Raw genomic sequence first — 23,805 nt, forward strand, 5'->3', positions numbered from 1 at the left:
TATGCTTTGAGCCACCAAATCCACCCAGATTATTCTCGACAGATTTATCTTCCCCACCCCCTTCTACCCAAGTTTAGCTCCATTTTCCTGTAGAAAAAAGGTACAAATTCCTACAATGACAAGAACAAGAAATAAAAACAGTAAGTACAACTGATAGAGATCCATTGATTTTTATTACAAATGTACTTGATCACTTGGCTTAAAAAAGTTTAAAATCAATACCCTAATATCTGTATGCCAGTACAAAGCAAACTGTTTTACAAATTAAATACCTAAAAACTTGACAAAATATTAAAGTTTGATGAAAAACAATTATAAAAATTCTTAATCTCTCTCTTCAAAAAAAGGAGGCAGTCTTCCCAGACCTATCATACAATGTTAATAGTGTGCAGCACTAGGTAGTTAAATTATATTTATGTCAGCATTAAAAAAAACTCTTTAAGTAATAGATTTTATTTGTATATGCTTCAGTTAAGTTTGTGAATACCATCTGATTGCAATATAATCAACTCTCTTTAATTGAATTCTAATTTACACTTATTTAATAATTTGCATAGCTTGAAAGGGATAAAGGTTATTCTACGACTAATTAACATAGGCTATTATAGTGCTATTTCTCAAGGCAATAAGTATTTGCTCCCAAATGAAATTATCTGTCTCCTTTCGGCAGGGGTTAAAATCACTAGCAGCTTTCTCCGTTACCTGAAAAAAAAAAAAATCAAACTGGAACAGTTATCCATCTTTAGACGTAAAGGCCTAAAAACAAAAATTGACAGACTTTCCATTTTGAGTCAAATTTTAACCCCTGCATGGGACTAGAAAGTGAGACTTCAGAGTTTTTTAAATTTCCCATTGGTTTTGGTTTCTACTTTCCATGGCTTTTGAGAAGCTGGAAAACAGTTTGTCTTTCCTGACTACTTTGTCTTTTTTTTTTTTTTTCTCATTTGGCAAATGTTCATCTACCTTCAATGTCTGTCTAGTAGAGAAAAAGCCAACATGGCTTTCTTATGAACCTCCTTTGTTCTCAAAGGCATGTATGACGATTTCTACAGTTCTGGTTAGTTAACTTTAGCTCCCTCTGTGGCTGGATGACTGCTGCTTCTAACATCTGAATGATAAATAGGAGGCACAAATAAAAGGTAGCTTTAAAATAAGATTTGGTGATTTAAGGGGGGGAAACTCACAAATACCATCACCACCACCACACACACACACACACACTCACACTCACACACACACATATTCTTCAAATCTGGTGGCTGATCTCTGGATCAAATTACTTGACAGTGTCTCTCATTTTAAAGAACATCAATAGCTCAATGCATTTCAAGTTTTCTTTTTTTACTTAGGCAAATAACATAGTTTAACCAAGCTCTTGGACCTTAATTGTAAGACAAAGCAGATCAATAAAAATAAGGCATACTTGTCATGAATTAAGTTCTGTTTGCTTGTTTTTGGCACATTTGATCATACTGTCTTCTATGAACAACACATATGGTCAAATATACCCTTTTTTTCAGCACAAACTGGGGCTACCCACTAGTAAAATTAAAAACAAGAAGAGACTCTAACATAATACACTGAAATATAGAACCTTGGTAAAGTACCGAGCACCTGGGAAAGAAATAAATGTAGGGGAAGATGAAACAGGAGAAAGGGAAGGGAGGTGAGGAGGTTGATGAGGAGAGAAAGTGAGATGCTTTGAACAAAAAGAGCATCTTTACAGTCACTCAGTCTTCTCTATATGACCACTTTTTAAGTCTTAAAAGATCTGCATGTGGATTTCTTTTTAAACCCACTGACCATAAATCAGACAATGGATTCAAAGTCCTAGTAAGATTGTGTTTAACTGTTATAGTGTAAAGACAACAGCACAGTACATGTGCTTCTTGATCCAGTAGGATTCCAAGCAGAATCTGAAGTCTATAGGTAAGAAAGGTTTCACTTTAGGCAGCTGACCCTAAAGAAAACCTTATGAAAGAACTTGCATCTCAAAGAAAGGACACTTTGCCTAAGTTTGCTGTGTTTTTGTTGACTTGCACTACTGACTGCTGGCTACTACGAAACACTGATCTAGGAGTACTCCAACAACTCGTAGCACAAGGCTTAACTTTAAGAAGCTATAGTAAACAAGAGACAAAATCAAAGCAATTCTCTTTCCTAATTAGAAACAGCACAGAGAATGCAATCTTTTCCATATCACAGTTAAAGTACAGTGAACAAAACAGCTCAACAAACCTTAAGACAAAAGTGCAGGTTATTAATGTTTACATGCAGTTGATAAGCATTCCAAATGTCACATTATGCACTGTAAAAGCTCAACTTTACTATATGAAAATAATAAAAAAAATGCACCTTGGGGGAAGGGGAAAGCAATTTAATAATTTCCAGTGATTTTGTAAGTAAAGAAACTCCTAACTATTGTACGGTCACCTCATAGTTAACATTGTATGAATATGAAAAGCAAACAATGGGAAAATGCACAGTACAATGAAAATAGCTTGTTATTCAACACATACAGTAGATCTCAAAAACAAAGACAACATGACCAGAAAGCTTCAAAATATCAAATTAAAACCTAAAGAGCCAGCAGGAAAAAATAATCCTTCAAAAAAGACAACTGTTCTGCCTTCCTAGGCGGATGCTTTCCAACGGGAAAGGTACTGACCGTTCCCAGTCCTACCGGTGGTTTCTTCTACATACAGCAGGTAGATCTAGATGGCTGGATTTGCCAAGAAACAATTGCATGTTCAGAACTCTCTCTGTCAAGACAAGATCCAAGATCCTCTTTTTTTCTTTTTTCTTTTTTTACCAAAATACTTTCTACAGAATTCCAAACCAAAATGTACTGTATTTAAGGCATCTTTTTATAACATTTTTCTCTTCACTCAAAGATGATAGTCATGCAGCAGTTTAATGATAAAAAATATATTAATATTTTACTATACAGCAGCAAGAAGTTAGTTGTCAATTAAAAGCACACAAACATCTTCAAATGAAAACCTGTAAAAGACTATCGTTACAAACAATTTCAGTGGAGGACACCAGCTTGGTAAAGTGCTCTCCTAAGCTTGCATTTTCATACCCTAAACTTTGAATATGAGTGATAATAGAACATACTTTTGACAGAAGGCTTGTACACTTGGGGAACACAAATACACTTACATATAATGTAGCCAGTAATAACTAGCACCACAGCTACATGGAAATCCTTTACATACACCAACTTGGCTTTCACTTTTAAAGGAAACTCAGAATCCATGGCTCAGTAGGATAACTATAATGGTGTTGCTTTGCTTTTAAACAGGTCTACATAAGTTAATAGCACTGGCAAAAAAAATCAAAGGATAGCTTCAGACCTCTTACAAGTTTAGGAGACAGTGCTAGTGACCACAAATAGACTCACTACCTGATATCCAAGTACAGGTTCACTGGAAATTGCTGCACGTTAGTTAGGTTTTTAAAATCTTTCTACACATAATAAAAAATATATATTATGAACAATACAAGTACATCTCATATACACAATAATAACAAAACACCTACTCAGTCAAAGCAAACAGATGCAGAAAAATATTATGGGAAATTTCCTTTTTCTTTCTCTTTTTTCTTTTACTATTTGAATAACTTTGGTTCCAACCATAAAAATCACAACTTAGCAAATTTCATTTAAATGCCTTTTTTAATAATTTCTTCATGTTCACAGAAGTTTCACTGACCATTTTTATGTTTAAGGTCCAGATGCAATGCATATTGTATAAAAGAGAGCACTTATTGTTTACCTTGCATGAATTAAACCTACGTACCTTGAACTCTACAAACTTCTGCATAACATTTAGACAAAGCTCAGACACACAGCATGCCTAGCCCTCATATATATACACATCTCTAATCACAGGTATATAGGATGTCAAATATACTATAATAACCTCCATGTAAGGTTTGAAATTTGGTAACAAAATGAGAAAAACTAAAAATATTATTTTACGTGTTCTAAAATATCTCTTTTTTGTGCTAAAGTCAAATGTTAGCTCAACATGAAAAGGACTTTTTATATAATTCAGCAATATTATAATCTTGACCATTTTGCAAACACTTTTAATAATAATAGCTTAAACGTGTACAAAAGTTCTTGGTTAATTAGGGAAATAAACACTCAGTTCTTTATATTTTTTAATCAAGTAGGAAACACAGTTCATATAATGTTATTACTTTTTGTATATTTTTTGTTTTTAGCAGCTGCTTACTGTTTTACATGGTGGATAAAGTGGACAACATCCAGCGATGGGTGGCAAGTCAAGAAGAGAAACTGTCAGTTGGTGGAGGTTCTGTGGGTGGTGCTCCCTTGGAGTTTAAGTTTTTTTTTTAACTTTTTAATTTTTATTTTCTCTCTTTACAGTATATTTTCTCTCTGTGTGTGGCTGTGTGTGTGTGTACACGTACGTGTATGCGTGTGTGTGTGTGTGTGTGTGTGTATGTGTTTCATTCAGTTTGATCAATCTTCTTCCCCTTCTTCCTCACCCTGCAGTAGCAGGGTGGCAGCGGTGGTCTCCTCCTGCTGCTGCTGCTGCTGCTGGTGGAGCTGCTCACAAGCGGCCCGCTTCTCCCTCTGCTTCTCTTGAATCTTCTTCATCTCCTCCGAGTACTTGCAGAAGGTGTGTCCGAACTTGGCCCACACCTTGTAGGGCACGGTGATGGAGTTGCGGTAGGTGGGCTTCACTTCACTTACTCGCATAAACACGCCGTACTTGTTGGAGCCCACATCGAAGAAGAAGCGCTTGTTGTCCACAGTCAAGGAGGTGCCCTCGGGCAGCTCGGCCGGCTCCTCCTCCACTCCATAGTCGTCGATGAGCTTGGCCAGAGCGTCACGGAACTCGATGAGCCCCTGTGCGGGCAGCGCAATGGTCTGGCCCTGCGTGGAGCCCAGGCCGGGCCCCCGGTTGACTGTCTGGCGGATGCGCAGGAAGCGGCCGCGCTGGTTCTCCTTGAGATCCATGTAGTACTTGCGGTTTTCGCGCACCAGGAACTCGCTCTTGAGCGCCCGGCGTGGCTCGTCCTGTGCCTGGGCCAGGTCGGGCGGCTGGCTGGGGCCCAGCTGCGCGTAGTGCTCGATGAAGTCGCCCAGGTAGTCGCGGAACTCCACTGCCACAGACATGGAGAGGGTGAGGCGGCTCTTGTTGCCGCCAGCGCCCACCTCAGCGATCTTCAGGAAACGGCCCTTAGCGTTCTGCTTCACGTCCAGGTAGAAACGCTTGTTCTGGATGTCCACCCGCTTGGAGGCCAGCTCCTGCGTCTCGTGCTGCAGCCCCCCCGGGGCCCCGCCGCCGCCGCCACTGCCGCCGCCGCCCCCGCCGCCACCACCGCCCCCGCCGGAGCCTGAGCCCGAGCCCGGGTGCCCTAGGGAGCCGCCCGAGCCCAGCGCCGCACCACCCTGCTCGCTGCCGCTGTCTCGGTCCGCCATGATGCTGCGCTCCGCCGCCGCGCCGCCGCCTGCCGCTCCGCCCGCCGCCTCAGTCGCCTCAGCCGCCGCTGCTTTCCCTCCCCGGCTCCGCCTGCTGCCGCCGCAACCCCCACAGCCAGTCAGCCACTCTCGCGAGATCTGCGGGAGAGACGAGACAGACGAGACCCGGTAACAGGGCACTGACTCCCCAGTACAGTAGCAGGACGCCCTACTGTACGCGCCCACCCGCCCGCCGGCACGTGACTGCGCCCCTTCCCCAGGCCAGCAACCCTGCCCGCCTGCCCGCCAGGCGGCGCCCACCCGCTGGCCCTCGCCCTACACCCCTCTCCGGAGGGGGGGAGCGGGAGCGAGCGCCGCGTCGCAGTTCTGCTGCCACCGCAGCCTCTGCCGCCACCGCCGTCGTAGCTGCCCCTGTTGGCCAGACCCTAGGCAGCCTCGACTTGGGGAGCCAGGGAACTGGGGGGAGGCATGCCGTATTAAGCACAGAGATCAGGCTTTCCAGTGACCCCCAAAGAGAAGATGTGGGGGAGGGGCCTGCGTAGCACAGCAGAGTAGGGTGCAGAGGGTATACCGAGTCACAGCCTCCCTTTCCCCTGTGGGCCTGACCCAGACCCAAACCCAGACAGGGTTGCCCGCCACTCGGCAGGGCTGTCTCCTACCGCAGAGCCGTGGCCGAAGAGGCAGGCGAGGAAAAAGAGGTGCTGCGGTAGTAAACCCTTAGCTGCAGAGGGGGCTGCTGGGGACGAGGACCGGGCGCCGGCAGCAGTGGCGCGGAGCAGCAGACACCTAGCCTGTCCCTCCCCTCTCCCTCCCCTCGCTCCCGCCGCTCCCCCTCCCCGCGCACGGCAGCGGCTCTGGCCTCAGATGATCCCGCTCCCCCCCTCCCCCCAACCGCAGCCCCGCACAGTCGGGCGGGCGCACTCACCAGCGGGGGGAGCTGGGCTGAGGACAGTAGCCGCACCAGGGCCGAGGTGCCCGCAGTGCCTATTCCCGTAGGCTATGCCCTTACTCCCGAACAATAATAGAAAAGAAACCCACACTCACCCCAAAACCTGCAACCAGACCCCTTTGGGACCAGAATTGCTTGGTTGCCTCCCCCCTCCTCCTTCTGAGATTTGGGAAGGGGGGCACCCTGCTTAGGGCTCAGCCCAGCTTGGGTTGTCGGCCAGCTCTGCAGATGAACCAGACCCTGCCGAGTATTTAGACCCCGGCCCACTCTTCTTTGGAAGGACCCAGAATGGAGGAGAAAACCCAATCAGGCTTTCAGAAATTCATGAACTAAAAATGTCAGGAATTTCCTGGGAAACGCAGTTCCTTACGGGATTCATTAAAGCAGGTTTGCTTACCCCTTTACTCTTCCACCCAGAAACTCCCAAGTATCTAAAAAAGCCCCCATTCCCGGTAAAATATTAAAAGATCTTGGATTTTATGCAGACAGGTTACTGACCATTAATTAACCAATCAGTCTTAGCTACTAAAAGGGATCTCCTGTGGCCATAAAAAAGGGCCCAAGAATAAAGATGGAACTCAGTAATAAAAATTTTCTTTTAAAACTATAACTCATAATCTAGGGCTTCTTTTCCAACACCCAGAAAGATAGTGTGTGCTCGTACTTTACTGCAGTGTGCAGCCCTGTGGCACAGTGAAGGCCTATTTCCTGAAGACCCTTGTCAATGACTCCAAACTCCACATTATTGGAGAGGATACAGACTACGCAGCCTTATCTCTGGCTTTTTCGACAGATTGCTGCCTCTACCATAGTAATATGCCTATTCATCTGCGGGTTCCACTCCTACTGAACTCCTTTCCTTCCACAATAAGGAGCCGCCTTCCCCACTTAGCTGCAGAAACCGGTAACTATAAGGTTGCCTAATGGGGAAAGAATTAAAGTAAGAACAGTCTATGGACAAATGCCTTTCTGGTCCTGAGCCCGAAAAGCCCCTTAATATGGCCCTTTATATTGGGGGCAAACCTGTCCACTGGGTGTATATGTCTTCTGTACCTCTGTCTTCTCCTAACCTCTGTCCCCAGCAAGAGCCCCATTTTAGTTAGCGGTAGGCACATTCACTTCCCATTAATAAAGAAGAAAGAGGGCAAATAACCCTGGCCACCAAAGAGCAAACTAGGGAATCCTGTGAACCAGCCCGAGAAACATGCACCTGCATACAGTGACATCTGAAAGCGCTCCCTGAAGAGGAAGCTCACTCGGAAACAGAAACCTTTGCTAAGGGCCTCACAAAGAATTTCTCCTTAATTTGGAAGCAATCACTTACACATAGGGCCTTTTCAGTGCTGAGTTTTCTGCACTCTCTCCTCCATCCCCAAGTCTGTTGGGTTAAGGGAAACAGGAACTTTTAGAGGATTTCCTACCACAAAAACAAATTCCTGAAGACACAGAGGTGCCTACAGACTCTCTACTTGTTCCTTGAAACAGTCAGGACCCTGGATAGACCCCCGACAACTCCAGTAACCTAAACGCTATGCTGAGTGACGCGGGATCTGTGTAGAGCAACGTGACGCTTCAAAAGGTCCAGTGAAGTCCGGATCTAGAGAGGCACCTGTTCGTTCTTCAAGAGTTTACTTTACAAAGAACCAAACCATACCCCTGACGAGAGCTCAAGATAGTAAGGCCAATGAGATTTTAATGAGGCCACCCACAGCCAGTCCCTACATTCTCCCAGACTTGGGGTTCCAAATCGCCTTCCTGGATCAACTTCGCAGTTAATCCAAACATTTATTTCCAGGGGTTCTGAAGCAGTTTGAATTTTGGAGAGCCCTGATTTTCTGGGAAGAGGAGCTATCATCCGGAATCGACATTTTCCTCGGAGGAAAGGCGACTGATGGGGTTTCTAAGTAGAATACAAATTAAATATCATTTGCACACTTAGAGTGGGAATTTCAAGTGAAACCCAGCAAATGACTGAGACTTCTGAGTAATTATACGCTTTATACAGTCATTGTATATGTAATTTCTACCTGTAAAGGCCAGCAGTTCTTCTTTATATCTAAAAAGTAAACAAGATTGAAGCTTCCCCTACAAACAATTCAACAATGTTAGCTAGGTAGCATATTTTTACTACTTCATCAAGAGCGTCAATTTCAGGATAAGCTTGTAAATGTGGACTTTTTCTTTGTCTAAAAGGTTAAAGGTGGTTTTCCTTAGGCTATAGGTATGACATTCGTCTTAAAAGGCAGCCAGGAAGGAATGTATATTAACATATAGGGTAGTCTTAAAATGTTTAGAACTTTAAGTAGAAATTTAAAAATTATATTTGCATCCTGGCTTTGAAGATCTTTAAGAAAACTGTAGATTTAAAGAGGTTTTTAGCCATTTGTTAACTACCTAAATATACTAACTTGATAAATGAAAAACCTTTTCTAGTGTTTAGCTCTTTGAATCTATTACTTCAATATACATAACTGTTAAGACTAACCTTACAATTTCATTCCAACTAAAAAGAAACGAAATATAATGTGTAGCAAAATATTTATATTAATGAAAAATCATCAAAAAGAATTATTTCCCTTTCACGCAAAAATTGCTTACATTTACCTGATAAAGATTTCTAGGTCCTTTGAGCCTCTTTATCAACACTATATACACACTTTAAAGAGATTCAAGACTAAAAAAATTTTAGTTACTACATATTTAACAAACTTACCCACAATTTTTTTTTTTGCATAAGGACACAGACTCTGAGGTAGACCAAGAAAGAAAAAAAACCCTCAATTTTCCTCTGCCTCAACTAAAAGTGATTCTGAAATAATGTAATTCACATTTTATTTTTACAGAAAAAAACAACACATAGTAATAAAATAAACTTGAGGAGAAGCTATTTACCTCTGTGTAGTAAACTCTTGATTGTAGTGCTCCCAACAGAAACAACACGTTAATACTTTACAAAGCCCAAATCCCTCCTTCCCCCAAAAGAGAACATTTGAACTTTATTCAAGTGCTACTTGGGTTAAACCAGACAATTATCTTCAGTCCTTAAATCATTAAAAAACAACCAGAATGTTAGGCTACAAATGTTCAAAGCAGAAGAATTCTCCATTTCTTTAGGGCTTCCACCAAGGGAGTAAGGGACACAATAAACCGAACGCTAGCACCATAACCATCTCACAGCACTAGTGTTGCCCGAGTCCTTTTAAAGAAGCTTTCAACAGCCTACTCACTCTCGAAAATTAGCTTTCTTTGACATTGTATGAGTATTTAGAACTAAAGATATGAACTAAATATTCAAATTCAGAAAAGAAATATTCAGTGATAACCTTTGCATTTCCAAAAGGTTTTTATCTTAAACATCTGCAGAAGAGTTAAATTTAGCGCACATTCTAAATTCCATAAAAAAATACACAGAACCCGACATTTTATGGACCCCAAAGGTCCAAACAAAACCGATTCAAATGTCAAAAGCTCTCTCTTCATCTGATACTTAAATGACTTTACTAGTACTATACTCTAGGAACTGAAATCAGCAACTTTTTCCATAGTTTAGCCAACAACACTCCAATTTTCAAAGCCGCAATTCCCTTAAGTCTTTTGGGCGGGGACAAAGGGGGTCTTAAAGTAAATAAAAATTTTCCTTTCCCCTCTGGCAGTCTACCAAAAGATGCCAAACCAAATCCAGCCTATTGTAAATCTCCCTTCCAAGGACATAGGACGGTAACATAGACATCACTGCTAAAATATGCCTTAAAGTCCTTAGCTGGACAGTAAGGGGCCCAGAAGAAAACCGAGCCTCCAATAGTCCCCTCAGAGACAACGGAAAAGAAGGTGGCATTTTTCGGGGGAGGGGGACGACTGCCGACAGCTCTGTTACACCTTGCAGGTGGTCTCTAGGGGCCTCTCTCTACCAAAGTTCAGGCTTACGGTAGATACATTTGCAGGGTTCCTACTACATCGCGAGTCACCTCTGGTCCTGCTGTCGGTCTCAGAGAAGACCCTCCAGCTTCACGTCCCTTCCTTTTGCCCCCACCGCCACCCCACACCCCGACAAAAGCGGAGTTGCCTACTGAGCAGGCAGACCTAGTGCTCGGGCTATTGCTCGGGCCACCCATCCTTGGGCCTGGCGATGTCAGCACCGATTTGCTTTGCCCTTTTAAAAAAAATGTTAAAAAAATGAAAAAAGCCAACAACGCACCTTGGGCGTATGTAATGGGGGGGGGGGAGCAGGAGAGGGATTGGTAGTGGAATCTAATTTATAGATCCCTCCTTCCTCTTCCCACCTTCAAGGGATGCAGGACTGGGAGTGTCAGCCACGTCTAGCGCACTGTCCCAGGCCTCGGGGCCACGAGCTCAGAGATGGAAGAGGGAAAAAACAAAAAACTCCGCATCATTGATGGTCACCAGGGCCTGCGGGGGAAGAATTGTTCTTTTAAGGGGGAAATGTTATGATGTTCCTTCTCGGAAGTGGGAGGGGGTTCATTCGTCCCCGCCAGGCCCGGGTTTGGTGGGGGGGGGGCGTTGCTGCACCGCCTGGGTCTGCAATGGCATTCTAATAATTTCTGGGCTGCGAGGGGATTGTGGCAGGGGACAGGGTGGGCGGCACCTCGACTGTGGCAGTGACAGCAAGCAAGGTCGCGAGGGGCTTACCGGGGCGGGCGGGATGGCGGGCGCTGTCCTGCCGCAGGTGAGGGAGGGCGCGGGCTGGAGGGAGGGAGGCCGGAGCGCGCGAGGCGGGCGCGAGGAGAAGGGAGGGGGAGGCGCGCGTGCACACCTGTTCTGGACGGCGGCGCGAGCCGAACGGCGCCTCGCTCGGGCTCTCCGGGCTGAGCCGCGAGGAGGGCGGGCTGCGGGCGGGGGCGGGCCGCGAGGGGAGGGGAGGAGGCGGAGGCGGCGGCCGCGCGGCGGGCTCGGGCCTCGCTCGCTCGCTCTGGCTCTCGCTCCCGCCGGCAGGCCGGGCTGACACCCGGCTCCTCCCGCTCACTCACAACCCCTCCGGCTCTCTCTCTCTCCCTCTCTCCTTCTCCTTCTTCCCCAGAGGGATCCGCTCGCCGCCGCCGCCGCCGCCACGGCGAGTCGTGGCAGCCAGACGTCGGCGCGTAACCCGGCGCTCCGTGCGTGACTCCCGGCGACGTCAGCGCGCGCCCCGCGCTGCCCACCCCTCCGTGGCTCGCGCTCCCGGCTCCGTGGCGGCAGCGGGAGCCGAGCGCGCTCCCCGTCCCTGCCTCGCACGCGTGAGCGCGCCCTCGCCGCTCTTGGCGCGTCAATACCGCAGCCCAGGCCTGGGGCGCGTCTGAGGACTGGGCCCGGGTGGTCGCTCCCTCCCGACCCCGCTCCCGGGGCGCCCCTAGGGGTTCATCCCTCGCCTGCGTTCTCGAGGCCCAGGCGGGGCTCGGGCCCGGGTGGAAGCCTGCAGGGCCTGCGCCAGCCCCGTGTTAGGGCCTCAGCGTCACTGCGGCTGCCGCCGCCAACTCGTCACACGCCCCCTCCCTCCGCCCGGCGGGCTCAGAGGCGGCGAGCCTTTCATCTCCCGGGAGGGTCTCACCTTGGCCTTCAGATACCCGCCAACAGGGGCTGGAGGGGCGGAATTAGCGACAGCAGAGAGGCTAGATGAGGCTCTTGCTCCAGCAACCATTGACAGGAAGTGTGGGGTTTCTGCCCAGCCTCCCACGCAGTGTAGGTGAAGCTGGGCCCCTTTGAGGGAATGTGACTAAGGACAAAACCCTGATAAATATTATTTATGCGTCTTTGTGCAGAAAGAGAGAGTAAAAGGGACGAGTTCTGTTTCATAAATTGCTATGCAGGGGTGAAACCCAGGACTGTACAATGCGCTTTAAGATTGCTTATGACATCTTACCAACTTCGAGATTTTTGGTGCATGTAACATTATCTCAGACCTCAACACTCAGCACACAGAATTGACATAGATCAGCTAATGATGATCTGCAGAATAAATAACAAACGGCTTTCACCATCTTTATTTAAATAGATCCCCCAGAGAAGTCACCTATTATTTGGGAAAATAAAGAGGCCACTAAAAAAGCATTTCAAAGGAAATGACCCATTACTCTTCAGCCTGTCTCCAACACGTTCTCCCCTCCAACTACGGATTAATGAACGTTTTGTTGTTTTCTTAAAGTACGAGAATAACTTAAATAACTGACCATATTTTAAAGTTATTTTGAATATACACGACAAACGCCCTGTTCTTAGGCAACAGAACTTTAAAGTTCACTAATCTTCAAGAGAATTTTATGTGGTGAAACCTGTGAGAAAAGTAGAAAGGACGCACGATCCATCCTGGTTTAGAGATAAGAATTTTTGAGTTGGAAAAGTTAGTTGTCCAGAATTTTAAGGACGGTTTCACCCATGAAGGAGAAAGCTTAAGTTTTTCTGCCCAGCACCCTCCGCTGTTGTCTGCAGAGTATCATTCAATGGCCTTTTAATATGCTGCAGATAGCAGTTAAGGGCTGAAAAGAATTAGAGGGAGCGCTTCAAAGGTTTGAATTTGAGATTTGTGCTATAGAACATGATACTCAGTAATACATTGTGAAACAATTAAACTTACACTTTTAAAATGCAACAAAATATTCATTAATCTCTGGTTAGAGGCCAGAAAATGAGAAGGGCTGAAGAGTGATGGGTCATTTTCTTTGAATTGCTTTTATATTCACCTCATCTTTAGGTGGCAGCACTACTATACAAATGTCTTTAAAACTATAGATAGTCTAAGCCCTGGCGTCCTGAAGTATCTTGTTCTAAATGTTTCCATTGTGGAAATTAGAAGCTGGTGAAAATATGAAGTTGGAGTTAAGAATCAGAGTAATTCTAGAAAAGGCCACAGAAACTAATGAGCTGCATGGGTCACTGAAGGAAAAGCCTAGAACTTTAGGGAACATTTAAAGTGTGAGAAGCAAGTGATGCTTTTGAATGTGCCTTTTTTTTTAAATCAGAAAACAAACCATGTTTCACAATATTTCATATTTATCAAGTATAGTTTAAAGTCACAACCCGTGTAGTCATCGGTTTTCTAACTGCAACTTTTTGTTCTTAAATACAGTCTCACTATGTAACTGGCTGAACTGGAACTCACTATTTTAAGGCTGCTTTGAAATCAAAGGTCCTCTTGCTCTGCCTCTTGAGTGTTGGCTTCTAATTGCAATTTTTAAATTTAAGTACAATTTATTTTCAGATCTCCACTATCACACTTAAGAAGATTCCCCCAGAGAATGCTTTGTTGTTGACCCTCCTGAAGAGACTCTTCTTGGCTTCTTTTCTGGCTCTCCTATATCACTCATATACACAGTAAATGTCATCACTCAAACTTAGTGAAGAAGACTGGCTGAAATTGATGGAAGGTGGCAGCAACTTACAAGTAATTCTCTATCTTAACTTCTCCCACATTTTTTGTTTATTTTTTGCAACAGAGTCTCATGTAGCCTAGGTCCCAAATCCACTATCCCCCACATTTTTTGAAGATAATAAATTGTGATGTGTAGAAAATTTGTGGATCAAAAATTCTCTAAACACGTTTGTCATAATTAATTTTGTTGATGTATAGTAGTTCTCTCCTTATCCTTTACCAAACCAACCCAATAAAATTGAATTTATGTGCCTTTCAAAATAGCCTGCATTAGATTTGCTGTGTAAACACAGCCACCAAGGGCTATAGAGGCATGACAACCAAGAGTGGGAAATCCAATTATTTCTGGAGAGAGGATAAAGTGTTGATAAAGTCCTTCTTGATGATAGCTCCCGTCCTTCTCAAGTCAAACTTGGAGGAGGAGTCTCCAGTGAGTGGGTAGTTCTCAAGCTTAGCAGTATTAGAAAGCTCTCCAGTGCCAGCAAATCATGCAGCCTGGGGCTTTTGTTACAAACTTCTGCCAGCACTATTTTGGCAGTAGAATGTTCTGTTGAGCAAAGTTTGCACGTGTTTAGGGTGTGAAGTGGTTCCTCGGGCTTTTATCTGGTTTCATTCCAGTTTGGGGACTTGAAGACAAGGGTTAGAAGCATGAGACTGAGCTCACAGGTTCCTTGAAAGAGACCAAGAAAGCAATTTTGAATTTTCACTCAGTCTATGCTCAGTTTTTTCTTTTTTGGTGTGAGAGTTACTGAGTTCTCCTTTTTTAGTTTACTTCTTAAATATTAACATGATATTGAACCAGTTCTCAGTAGATAAACAAGTTCCTGTCTGTGGAGAATCAGGGGATCTTTCTCCATCCTCCTTCCTATAACACCACCAAAATGGGTTTATTTAGAGGAAACACACTAGCTAATGTGCAGTCTCAGAGCAATGGGACTGGTAATTAAGTCTGATCTCATGTATCAAATTTTATATACCTCTGATTTTTTTTTTTGAGTCAGTTATCTGGTTTCATATATTTGACCTACTTCTTTCCAGCCTGGAATCATTGCTTAGTGGTACAGATGTATGTGCTAATTTGTTAAGAGAGTGCTTCTTCTTGGAAGCATACAATCCATTTTCATTTATTTTTTATCCTCCCCCACTTTTTATGATTTATTTATCTTTTATTTTATGTGCATTGGTGTGAAGGTGTCAGGTCCCCTGGAACCAGATTTTCAGACAGTTGTGAGCTGCCATGTGGGTGCTGGGAATTGAACCCGGGTCCTCTGGAAAAGCAGTCAGTGCTCTTAACCGCTGAGCCATTTCTCCAGCCCCCCTCCCCCACTTTTTTAAGACAGGGTCTCACTGGCCCAAAATTTGATATGCAGACCAGGCTGTCCTTGAACTCAGAGATTCACCTACCGCTGCCTCCCAAATGCTGGGATTAAAGTGTGCACCACCATGCTTGGCTATTTTTATTATTTTTTTCTCCAAGTTAAAAGAAAAATTCCAGGACTGGAGAGCTAGCTCAGTGGTTAAGAGCACTTACTACTCTTGCAGAGGATCTGGGTTCAGGTCTTAGCACTCACATATGGTGGCTCACAACCATTTGTAATACCAGTTCCAAGGGATCTGGCCTCCTCAGAGGCCTTTGTGTGCGTGGCGCCATATATACACTCAGACAATGCATAATCTTTAAAATTAAAAATCTTTGCATAATCTAGATATGACAGTTTTAGTCATCAAAGGCTGTAGAAATAGAAAATTAAAGGGAAAAGTTTTTTTTTTTTTTTGAGACAAAGTCTCACTGTATAACCATGGTTAGCCTGGATCTTTCTATATTGACCAAGATGGCCTTGAACTCACCTCTCTCTGCTCCTGAGCACTGTGATTAAAAGTTAATGCCACTTGCCAAAAGTAGCATACTAAAATAATACAATGTCTCATTCTTACTATAATCAATGGAATATCAATTTCTAGGCTACGAGTACATCAATTTGAAAGTGTTAGATATCCTAGATACTTTTCCCAAGGGGGTAAAACCTCTTTAAAATTTTCTAAAGTTACATTGTATGTATATGCACACCCATGGCACATATTTAGATGTCAGAGGACAACTTGTGGGAACTAGTTCTCTCCTTCTACTTTGTGGGTCCTAGGGATCAAAGACAAGTTGTCAGACTTGGCAGCAGGTGTCTTTACCCTTTGAGCCTTCTCACTGGCCCCAAGAGGGTGCAACTTCTTCTTTATAGCTTTTCCTTTCCTTCTCTTTAAATTCAATTTAATTTTGTGTTTTGGAGGGTTTTGTTATTGTTGTTGTTGTTGTTTGAGAGATGGCCTTGCTATGTAGAGCTGGCTGGCTTGAAACTCACAATGTCGGTCAGGCTGGCCTCCAATTCAGAGCAATCCACCTGCCTCTGCCTCACCAGTGCATGTGTCATCATGTACAGTCTTAAAGTAATATGAAAACAGACAAAAACAAATTTATATATTAAAATCAACATATTGATGAGATATGGACAGGAAAGGTAGGCCTTTTTAAAGTGTGAATCTGTGTGTTCATTGTTGCTGGCATTGTAGAGTGACTGCAAAATCCCTCTGCTGTTTCTTTTAGAACCCCAGTGTGTTACCACTATGCTGCCTGGGTCACCTCCGAGTCTAACCCATTTTGTAACCTAATCCAGTAGCACTTTGTGACCAGATGGATGTCAGCAGAATTTCTGTGTTGAGTAAAATGTTTCGGGGTTTGGGGATGGGGGAACAAGGCAATAATTCAAATGCAAATACAAAGTAAACTAAATCCTTTTTGTGTTGTAATAATCGTTTTTATTTTTATTTGTTAGATTTTGGAGGCTGAGCATATGTGTTCTGTGTTGCAGGAGTGTTCTACTACCAAGCTATGTAGGCTTCAGTGGCTTGGTCAGCAAGCCCCAGGATCCTCCTGTCTCTGCCCACCCCCAGCATAGAATTAGGAGTGTGTATCATACACTCAGCATTTTTATATGGATTCTGTGGGGGAGTGAATGAAGTCCTGAGGAATATGTATTCTTGACAGGCATGGTCATGTTAAGGGCACCAGTACCTGACACCCATGGGAAGGAACAAAGCCATCCCTTGGTTCTCATGCTAATGATGCTGACAGGGTATGCAAAAATTAGCAACTCCACCACCCCCATCCTGCCCCTCCCACTGCAACCTGAGACTTTATTACAGAGACTCTCACTGAGACTAGCTAATCCCTCCTGTTGTGCTGTACAGGTTGGATAGTAGGTTCCCTCTGTCAGAGCAGGTTCAACTCACTGATTCCAGCTTTTATGTCACAGCTTTTATGTGACAGAATGAATGAATGTGTAATTCATTCATTCTGTCATTTCTTTATTCCTATGTCATCCCAGGCAGGTTGTGCAGTGTAACATGAGGGACCGGCTAGTTGGGGTATCTGTTCCCACCCAGTGCCCCACAGCCAGCAAGCCCCAGAGAAAATCAACCACACAGAGATCTCTATAAGTTATAAAGCTGATTGGCCCATTAGGTCAGGCTTCTTGTTAACTCTTATAACTTATGTTACCCCATTATCCTTATCTACATTAGCCACATGGCTCTGTACCTTTCTCAGTTGGGCAAGTTACATGCTGCCTCTTCGGTGGTCTGTGCAGGAGAGGCGGAGGGAGCTTCGGCTTCCAGAATACTCCCAGTCTCTTTGCTCCACCCCTACTTCCTGTCTGGCTTTCCTGCCTATACTGCCTGCCTGGCCAATCAGCGTTTTATTAAAATATGATTGACAGAATACAGACAATTCTCCCACACCATTTCCCTCTTTTTTTTTTAAACAAAGGAAAATACTCATAGTCCATTTGTTGGGAATGTGGGCGTAGTATTCCAGGCTACTTCCTGCTGGTTGGGGGCGCTGATGATCTTATGGGGACCTAAAGAAAATTTAGAGTTATAATCAAGTCCTGACTGGAGTATCCTGTGAGTCTTGATCATCTCAGGCAGCAGTTTTGAATCTGTTCTGGATGTAGAACTCTGTCATCTGGGCCATCTGTTCCTATTGGAGATTTCTCAGGTGGTCTTCCTTTTTCAAACCTGATTTTTCTTAACTCAGAATGAATCCACAGCCTCTCATTTTCTGTGGGAACAAAAGCAAAATCTCTTCTCCAAAGTAACATACCTTTTGACTTCAGTTTTGAAGCCAAGATATTTTCAAAATACCTATCTTGGGTTAGTTCAGCAGTATTTATAAACAACAGTCCTTTAGCAGCTGTTGCTCCTTCCTCAGCATTCAAACAATTCAAAGAGAGCATAATAGCATACAGTATCAAGTTTCTCTGTATATTTTCCATCTTTATTTTAACCTCTATTTCTTTTATTTTTACTTTTACTTTTTGAGACAGGTTCTCTGTATATCTTTGTCCTGGAATAACTCTGTAGACCAGGCTGTCCTTGAACTCACAGATATCTGCCTGTTTCTACCTCCCCAGTGCTGGGATTAAAGGCACTGTGCTATCACACCTTGAACTCACAGAGGTCAATGTACCTCTGCCTCCCAAGTGTTGGGATTAAAGGTGTGTACCACCACAACCAACTACTCTCTCTTTTTTTTTTACTTTAAGACCTTTAACTTTTATCCTGCATATATTTTTAACACATAGTAAACCATTTAGAGGTTTTCTTCCTCTTTGAATCTCTATTTACTATATATCTCTCTTTTTCTGACCACACGAGTTTTCAATGGGTAGGACTAAAGCCGTAGCTTTGACAGTTAGATCCAGCCCATTCCTTAGCTTTCCAGCCTCATCACTGAGATACCAGCCAGAGCTGTGTTCACTGCCACAACTCCATGGCGTTTCAAGGTCCTTGCCAGCAAGCAAGCTGCAGCATTCTGCTCACAGACCACACTCAGTCGGACTGCCTGCCTGAAAGAGTCAGAGTTTGCCCTGGCAGGACAGTCCAGAAAGCCGGCATTTTAAAAAAGCACAGCTTTTTTCCTGCTACGGCTGAAAATCTGAAAAGCATGCGGTCAGCTTTTCATCAACACTGTTTAAGTGTTTCGTGGCAGGACTTCTTAAAGAGCTGCAAGGTTTTGCAGCTAAAGCTGAGTCAGGAAGCCTCTCTTAGATGAGAGCATTTGCTTGTCTCTAGCAAGCAGAGCAGACCCGAGAAATTGCTGCTACCAAGAAAACATGCTTTACTCTATTCTTTCCCAAGCTTTCTCAAGCTTTCTGTGGATTCGGTTATCCACGTGGGCACCATATGTAGCATGAGGGGCCGGCTAGTTGGGATATCTGTTCCTGCCCAGTACCCCACAGCCGGCAAGTCCCAGAGAAAATCAATCACACAGAGATCTCTATAAGTTATAAAGCTGATTGGCCCATTAGGTCAGGCTTCTTGTTAACTCTTATAACTTATGTTACCCCATTATCCTTATCTACATTAGCCACATGGCTCTGTACCTTTCTCAGCTGGGCAAGTTACATGCTGCCTCTTCGGTGGTCTGTGCAGAAGAGGCGGAGGGAGCTTCGGCTTCCAGAATACTCCCAGTCTCTTTGCTCCACCCCTACTTCCTGTCTGGCTTTCCTGCCTATACACTACCTGCCTGGCCAATCAGCGTTTTATTAAAATATGATTGACAGAATACAGACAATTCTCCCACACCAATGCAGCAAGGTTCTGCGTTCCAGACTGTTGTTCCCTGAGCTTGCAAGACACTACCTCTCCAATCTTCCTCATTCTTTCTTTCTTTCTTTTCTTTTCTTTCAGAATTTCACACAATGTGCTTTGATAGCATTCTCCCCATGGTCTTCTCCTTTTCACTTTCTCCATCTCACCGAACTCCTTCTTCCCAACAAACATCCCTTCTACTTCTATGTCCTTTTTTACTCACTTAATTAAAGGCACTTGAGCAAGAACACTTCACTAGTGGCTCCACCACTAAGGAGTATGACTTTCCCTCTCCCAACAACCTTTAGCTGCCTACAGTCCCTCTCAGGGAATGATGGGCCTTGTGAGCCCTCCCCATGCTGTGATGGGATATTGACAGGCCACTTGTCCTCTCCATAAGACAGTTTTTCAAAACAGTCCTTCCCATCTTCTGGCTCTTACATGCCCCCCATCTTTCACATTCCCCGAGCTTTGGAAAGGGTAATGTAGATAGCCCGTTTAAGTCTGAGCAGCTAACAGTCACTTATTCTTAGCACTGTGACCAGTTATAATTCTCTGCTTTAATCACTGCCCACTGCAAACAAGTTTCTCTAACCAAGACTGAGAGCATTAATCATGGGTATAAACATAAACATGTGGAAGGCAGTTTGACACCATGTTCATTTAGCAAAGCAACAACAGCAAGTTTCCCCTCTCTTGAGCAGGTGACTTCCCCACTTGTAGGTTTTTGACCAGGTTTAGAGTACCGGGAATGAATTCCTCCTGGGGTGTGGGCCTCAACTCTAACGAGAAAGTGGTTGGTTACCCCTATAACACCCATGCCACTACTGTACCAGAAAGTACATCTTGCCTGGAAGGCTGGTGTTATAGCTTGCAGGGTTCATAGCTGAGTAACATCAGTGATCACCTTTATACTCCTGAAGCGTGCATAGCATCGTTGGTAGCTAAGAAAGTCAATCAATAGGGAGGAAGCGCTTCTAGTTTGATTTCTTTATGTCCTGCAGCTAAAATGTGTGGTGCCTTCTGCAATAGGGTTTTATTATCTACTTCCATTGAGCATGCAAGAGCAACACTAATAATTTTCTTTTTTTCTTTTAAGATTTTATTTATTTATTATATATACAGTATTCTCAGTATTCTGTCTGAATGTATGCCTGCAGGCCAGAAGAGGGCACCAGATATCATTACAGATAGTTGTGAGCCATCATGTGGTTGCTGGGAATTAAACTCAGGACCTTTGGAAGAGCAGGCAGTGCTCTTAACCACTGAGCCATCTCTTCAGCCCCCAACACTAATAATTTATACTATTTGAAGAGTCTCTAGGGTCTCACTGGCCAACAACTCACAAAGTGGTATTCCAAACCTGGTACTAGAATTTTCATTTAATAACCCACAACTTCTGTGAGCAATATTATCCACTTATATGAGATATCTCGGCACCTCCCTTCAAACTCTTTTCATATTATATATATATTTGTGTGTGACTATACATATATGTATATACTTTTAAACTAAATTTATATGTAATTTTTTATAAGGCTTCACTATATAGTCCCATTTGGCCTGGAAGTCATTCAGATCATGTTGGCCTCAAACTCAAAGAGATTTTCCTGCCTCTGCCTCCCAAGTGCTGGGATTTATTATTATTATCATCATTATTATTATTACCACTAGTATGTGTGTGTATGTGCACCCAGAGGAGCCCAGATGGCAACTGACTGGAGTTGGTTCTCTCCTTCCACCATGTGGATCCCAGGGATTGAAGTCAGGTTGTCAGGTTTGGTGGCAGGCCCCTTTATCCACTGAACCATTTACCAATCCCCCATTATATTTTTAATTAACTTTTAAAATAGGTTAACAGGCATCTTTTTCATGCATTCCTTTTCCCCATTCCCTTATTTTCCCATCCAGCCACCCCATCCCCACTTAAATATTTGCAACTGCTAGTATTCTTTTTTTCTACCTAATATCACACGTTCCTCTGTTTTCCCTCCTTGCAGGTCTCCCCTCCACCCCAAAGCACCCCTTTCTACCTTGCTGGCATCTCCAGGCTCTCCATGTTAAGCATATAAATCTAAACATGTGAAGCTAGGATTTGCGTTGGAAAGAGAACACGCAGAGTTACATCTTAGGGTCTAGGTTACTTTGCTCGGTATAATACTTTCCAGTTCCATTCATTTTCCAGAAATTTTCATAATGTTCCCTTCAGAGCTGAATAAAGTTTCATTGTATGTGTCCCATCTGTGTATCTCATTTTCTTTTCTTTTTTAAATTAATTAATTTATGTATTATGTATACAACATTCTTTCCATGTATGCTTGCATGGCAGAAGAGGGCACCAGATCTCATAATAGATGGCTGTGAGCCACCATGTGGTTGCTGGGATTGAACTCAATTCCCTTTGGAAGAGCAGTCAGTGCTCTTAACCTCTGAGCCATCTCTCCAGCCCTCTCTCATTTTCTTTAAAATTTTATTTTTGCAAGCTGAGTGGTGGTGGTGCACACCTTTAATTCCAGCATTCTGTAGGCAGAGGCAGTTGGATCTCTGAATTTGAGGCCAGCCTGGTTTACACAGTGAGTTCAGGACAGCCAGGATTTATACAGAGAAATGCTGTCTGAAAAAAAAATATGGTAACATGTATATTACATATAAATATAAATAATTTTATTACAAGCATGTGAATGTGTCTGTGTGCAGGTATGTGCACTTCTTAATGTAGGTGCCTGCAGAGCCCAGAAGAGTGTTGGATCCTCAGGAACGAAAATTACAGGTAGTTTGAACCTCTCAAGTGGGTAATGGAAACAAAACTCAGGTCCTCTGTAAGAGTAGTATATGTTCTTAACCTTTGAACAGTCTCTTCAGCACCCCCATTTAAAACTTTTTAAATTACATTTATTTATTTCTCTGTGTGTACATACAAGTTGGTCATATAGTACATATGGAAGTCAGAGGACACCTTACAGGATTTGATTTTCTCCTTCTACCATGAGGGCCCTGGGAATCAAACTCAGGCTGTCAGGTTTGTTGGTCAGTGTCTTTACCCACACACAGAAGCCTTTTAACCTTATGAGCTCCTATTAGTCAGTTGTTGGCCTTATTTTCCGAGTGCAGAGTCTTACTCAGAATTTCTTTTTTTTTCTTTTTAAAAGCTTTTATGAGTCAGTCTTAAGCTCACTCTGTAGCCCAGGCAGGCCTTGAACTTGTGATCTGCCTGCTTTGGCTTCTTGCATAGCTGGATTATCGGTCTGCACTAACTAGATTATTTTAACCTTTCGTTTTGAGACAGGGTCTTATGTAAGTAACTTCGCTATGTAGTCAAAGATGGCCTCCTGGTCTCCTGGTCTTGCTGCTTCTATCTCTGATGGACTGGGATTACTGGCATCCAACGCCAGTAATAATAATAATATTCCTCATATTTAAGAATGTAATGTAAGTATGGCTTGTTTTTATCTTTTCAGCACCTTTTCTTCTTGTCTACTGAAACACTCAAATAAAATTAATTATTAAATACAAATACAGTGATTAATTTTTACTTCATAGATGCAAATCAATATTACTTAAATGTGTGTAGGATGATGAGATGTTTTTAATTACTATTTTGGAGTCCTATTACTAGACATGTTATATAGTACAGCTGATATTTAGATTATATATATATTATACATGTATATATTTTCTTTTTAAAAATATTTATTTGTTATTATTATGTATACAATATTCTGTCTCTGTGTATGCCTGCAGGCCAGAAGAGGGCACCAGATCCCATTACAGATGGTTGTGAGCCACCATGTGGTTGCTGGGAATTGAACTCAGGACCTTTGGAAGAGCAGGCAATGCTCTTAACCTCTGAGCCATCTCTCCAGCCCCCACGTATATATATTTCATAATTTAAATTTTTAAAATTTTGTGTGTATGAGTATTTTGCCTGTATATATGTCTGTGCACTACTTGTGTATCTGGTGCCTTCAGAGGGCAGAAGAGGGTGACAGATCCCCTGGGACTGGAGTTACAGGCAGTTTTACCAACCATGTGAGTGCTTGGAATTGAATTCAGGACCTCTGGAAAAGCAGGCAGTTCTCTTAACTACTGAGTCATCTCTCATGTCAGCTCCCATTTTTTAAAACCACCCTGAACGTCATTCTGTAAAGTAAGTATAATACATAGTTACTTATAATATCAGGTCTAGTTCTTGGAACCCTTCGGTGTCTATCAGTCAGCCTTGTTATCTTGAGTCAGTTATCAAACAGTATTTATCAACTGCCTATCAATAGGACGTCATTCTAGATTCTCAAACCAAACAAAGTCTCTGATACCATGGAGCTTTCAATCTCTGTAAGGCAGCTAATAAACAGATAGATATTATACTATCTTATAGATATTATAGACAATGGT

General features: G+C 43.4%; 1 protein-coding gene across 8 annotated transcripts; it reads right to left on the reverse strand.

The window, feature by feature from the left end:
• Positions 1-3,663: 3,663 nt before the first annotated feature.
• Positions 3,664-12,045, reverse strand: Pura (purine rich element binding protein A). 8 transcript variants are annotated; one of them, XM_087896145.1, is made up of 4 exons: positions 11,058-11,517; positions 10,691-10,817; positions 7,735-7,788; positions 3,664-5,599 (listed from the first exon to the last, which is right to left on the reverse strand). In XM_087896145.1, the coding sequence occupies exon 4, from the start codon at positions 5,459-5,461 to the stop codon at positions 4,496-4,498; it is 966 nt and encodes a 321-aa protein (XP_087752271.1). In that variant the 5' UTR covers positions 5,462-5,599; positions 7,735-7,788; positions 10,691-10,817; positions 11,058-11,517; the 3' UTR covers positions 3,664-4,495. The 8 variants fall into 8 exon arrangements, with proteins under 8 accessions (XP_087752271.1, XP_087752273.1, XP_087752272.1 ...); XM_087896147.1 differs by lacking the exon at positions 10,691-10,817 and having other exon boundaries at positions 11,182-11,517; XM_087896146.1 differs by lacking the exon at positions 10,691-10,817.
• Positions 12,046-23,805: the final 11,760 nt, after the last annotated feature.

This window comes from Myodes glareolus, chromosome 13 (genome assembly GCF_982192425.1).
Source record: "Myodes glareolus chromosome 13, mMyoGla1.1, whole genome shotgun sequence".
Classification (NCBI taxonomy): Eukaryota; Metazoa; Chordata; class Mammalia; order Rodentia; family Cricetidae; genus Myodes; species Myodes glareolus.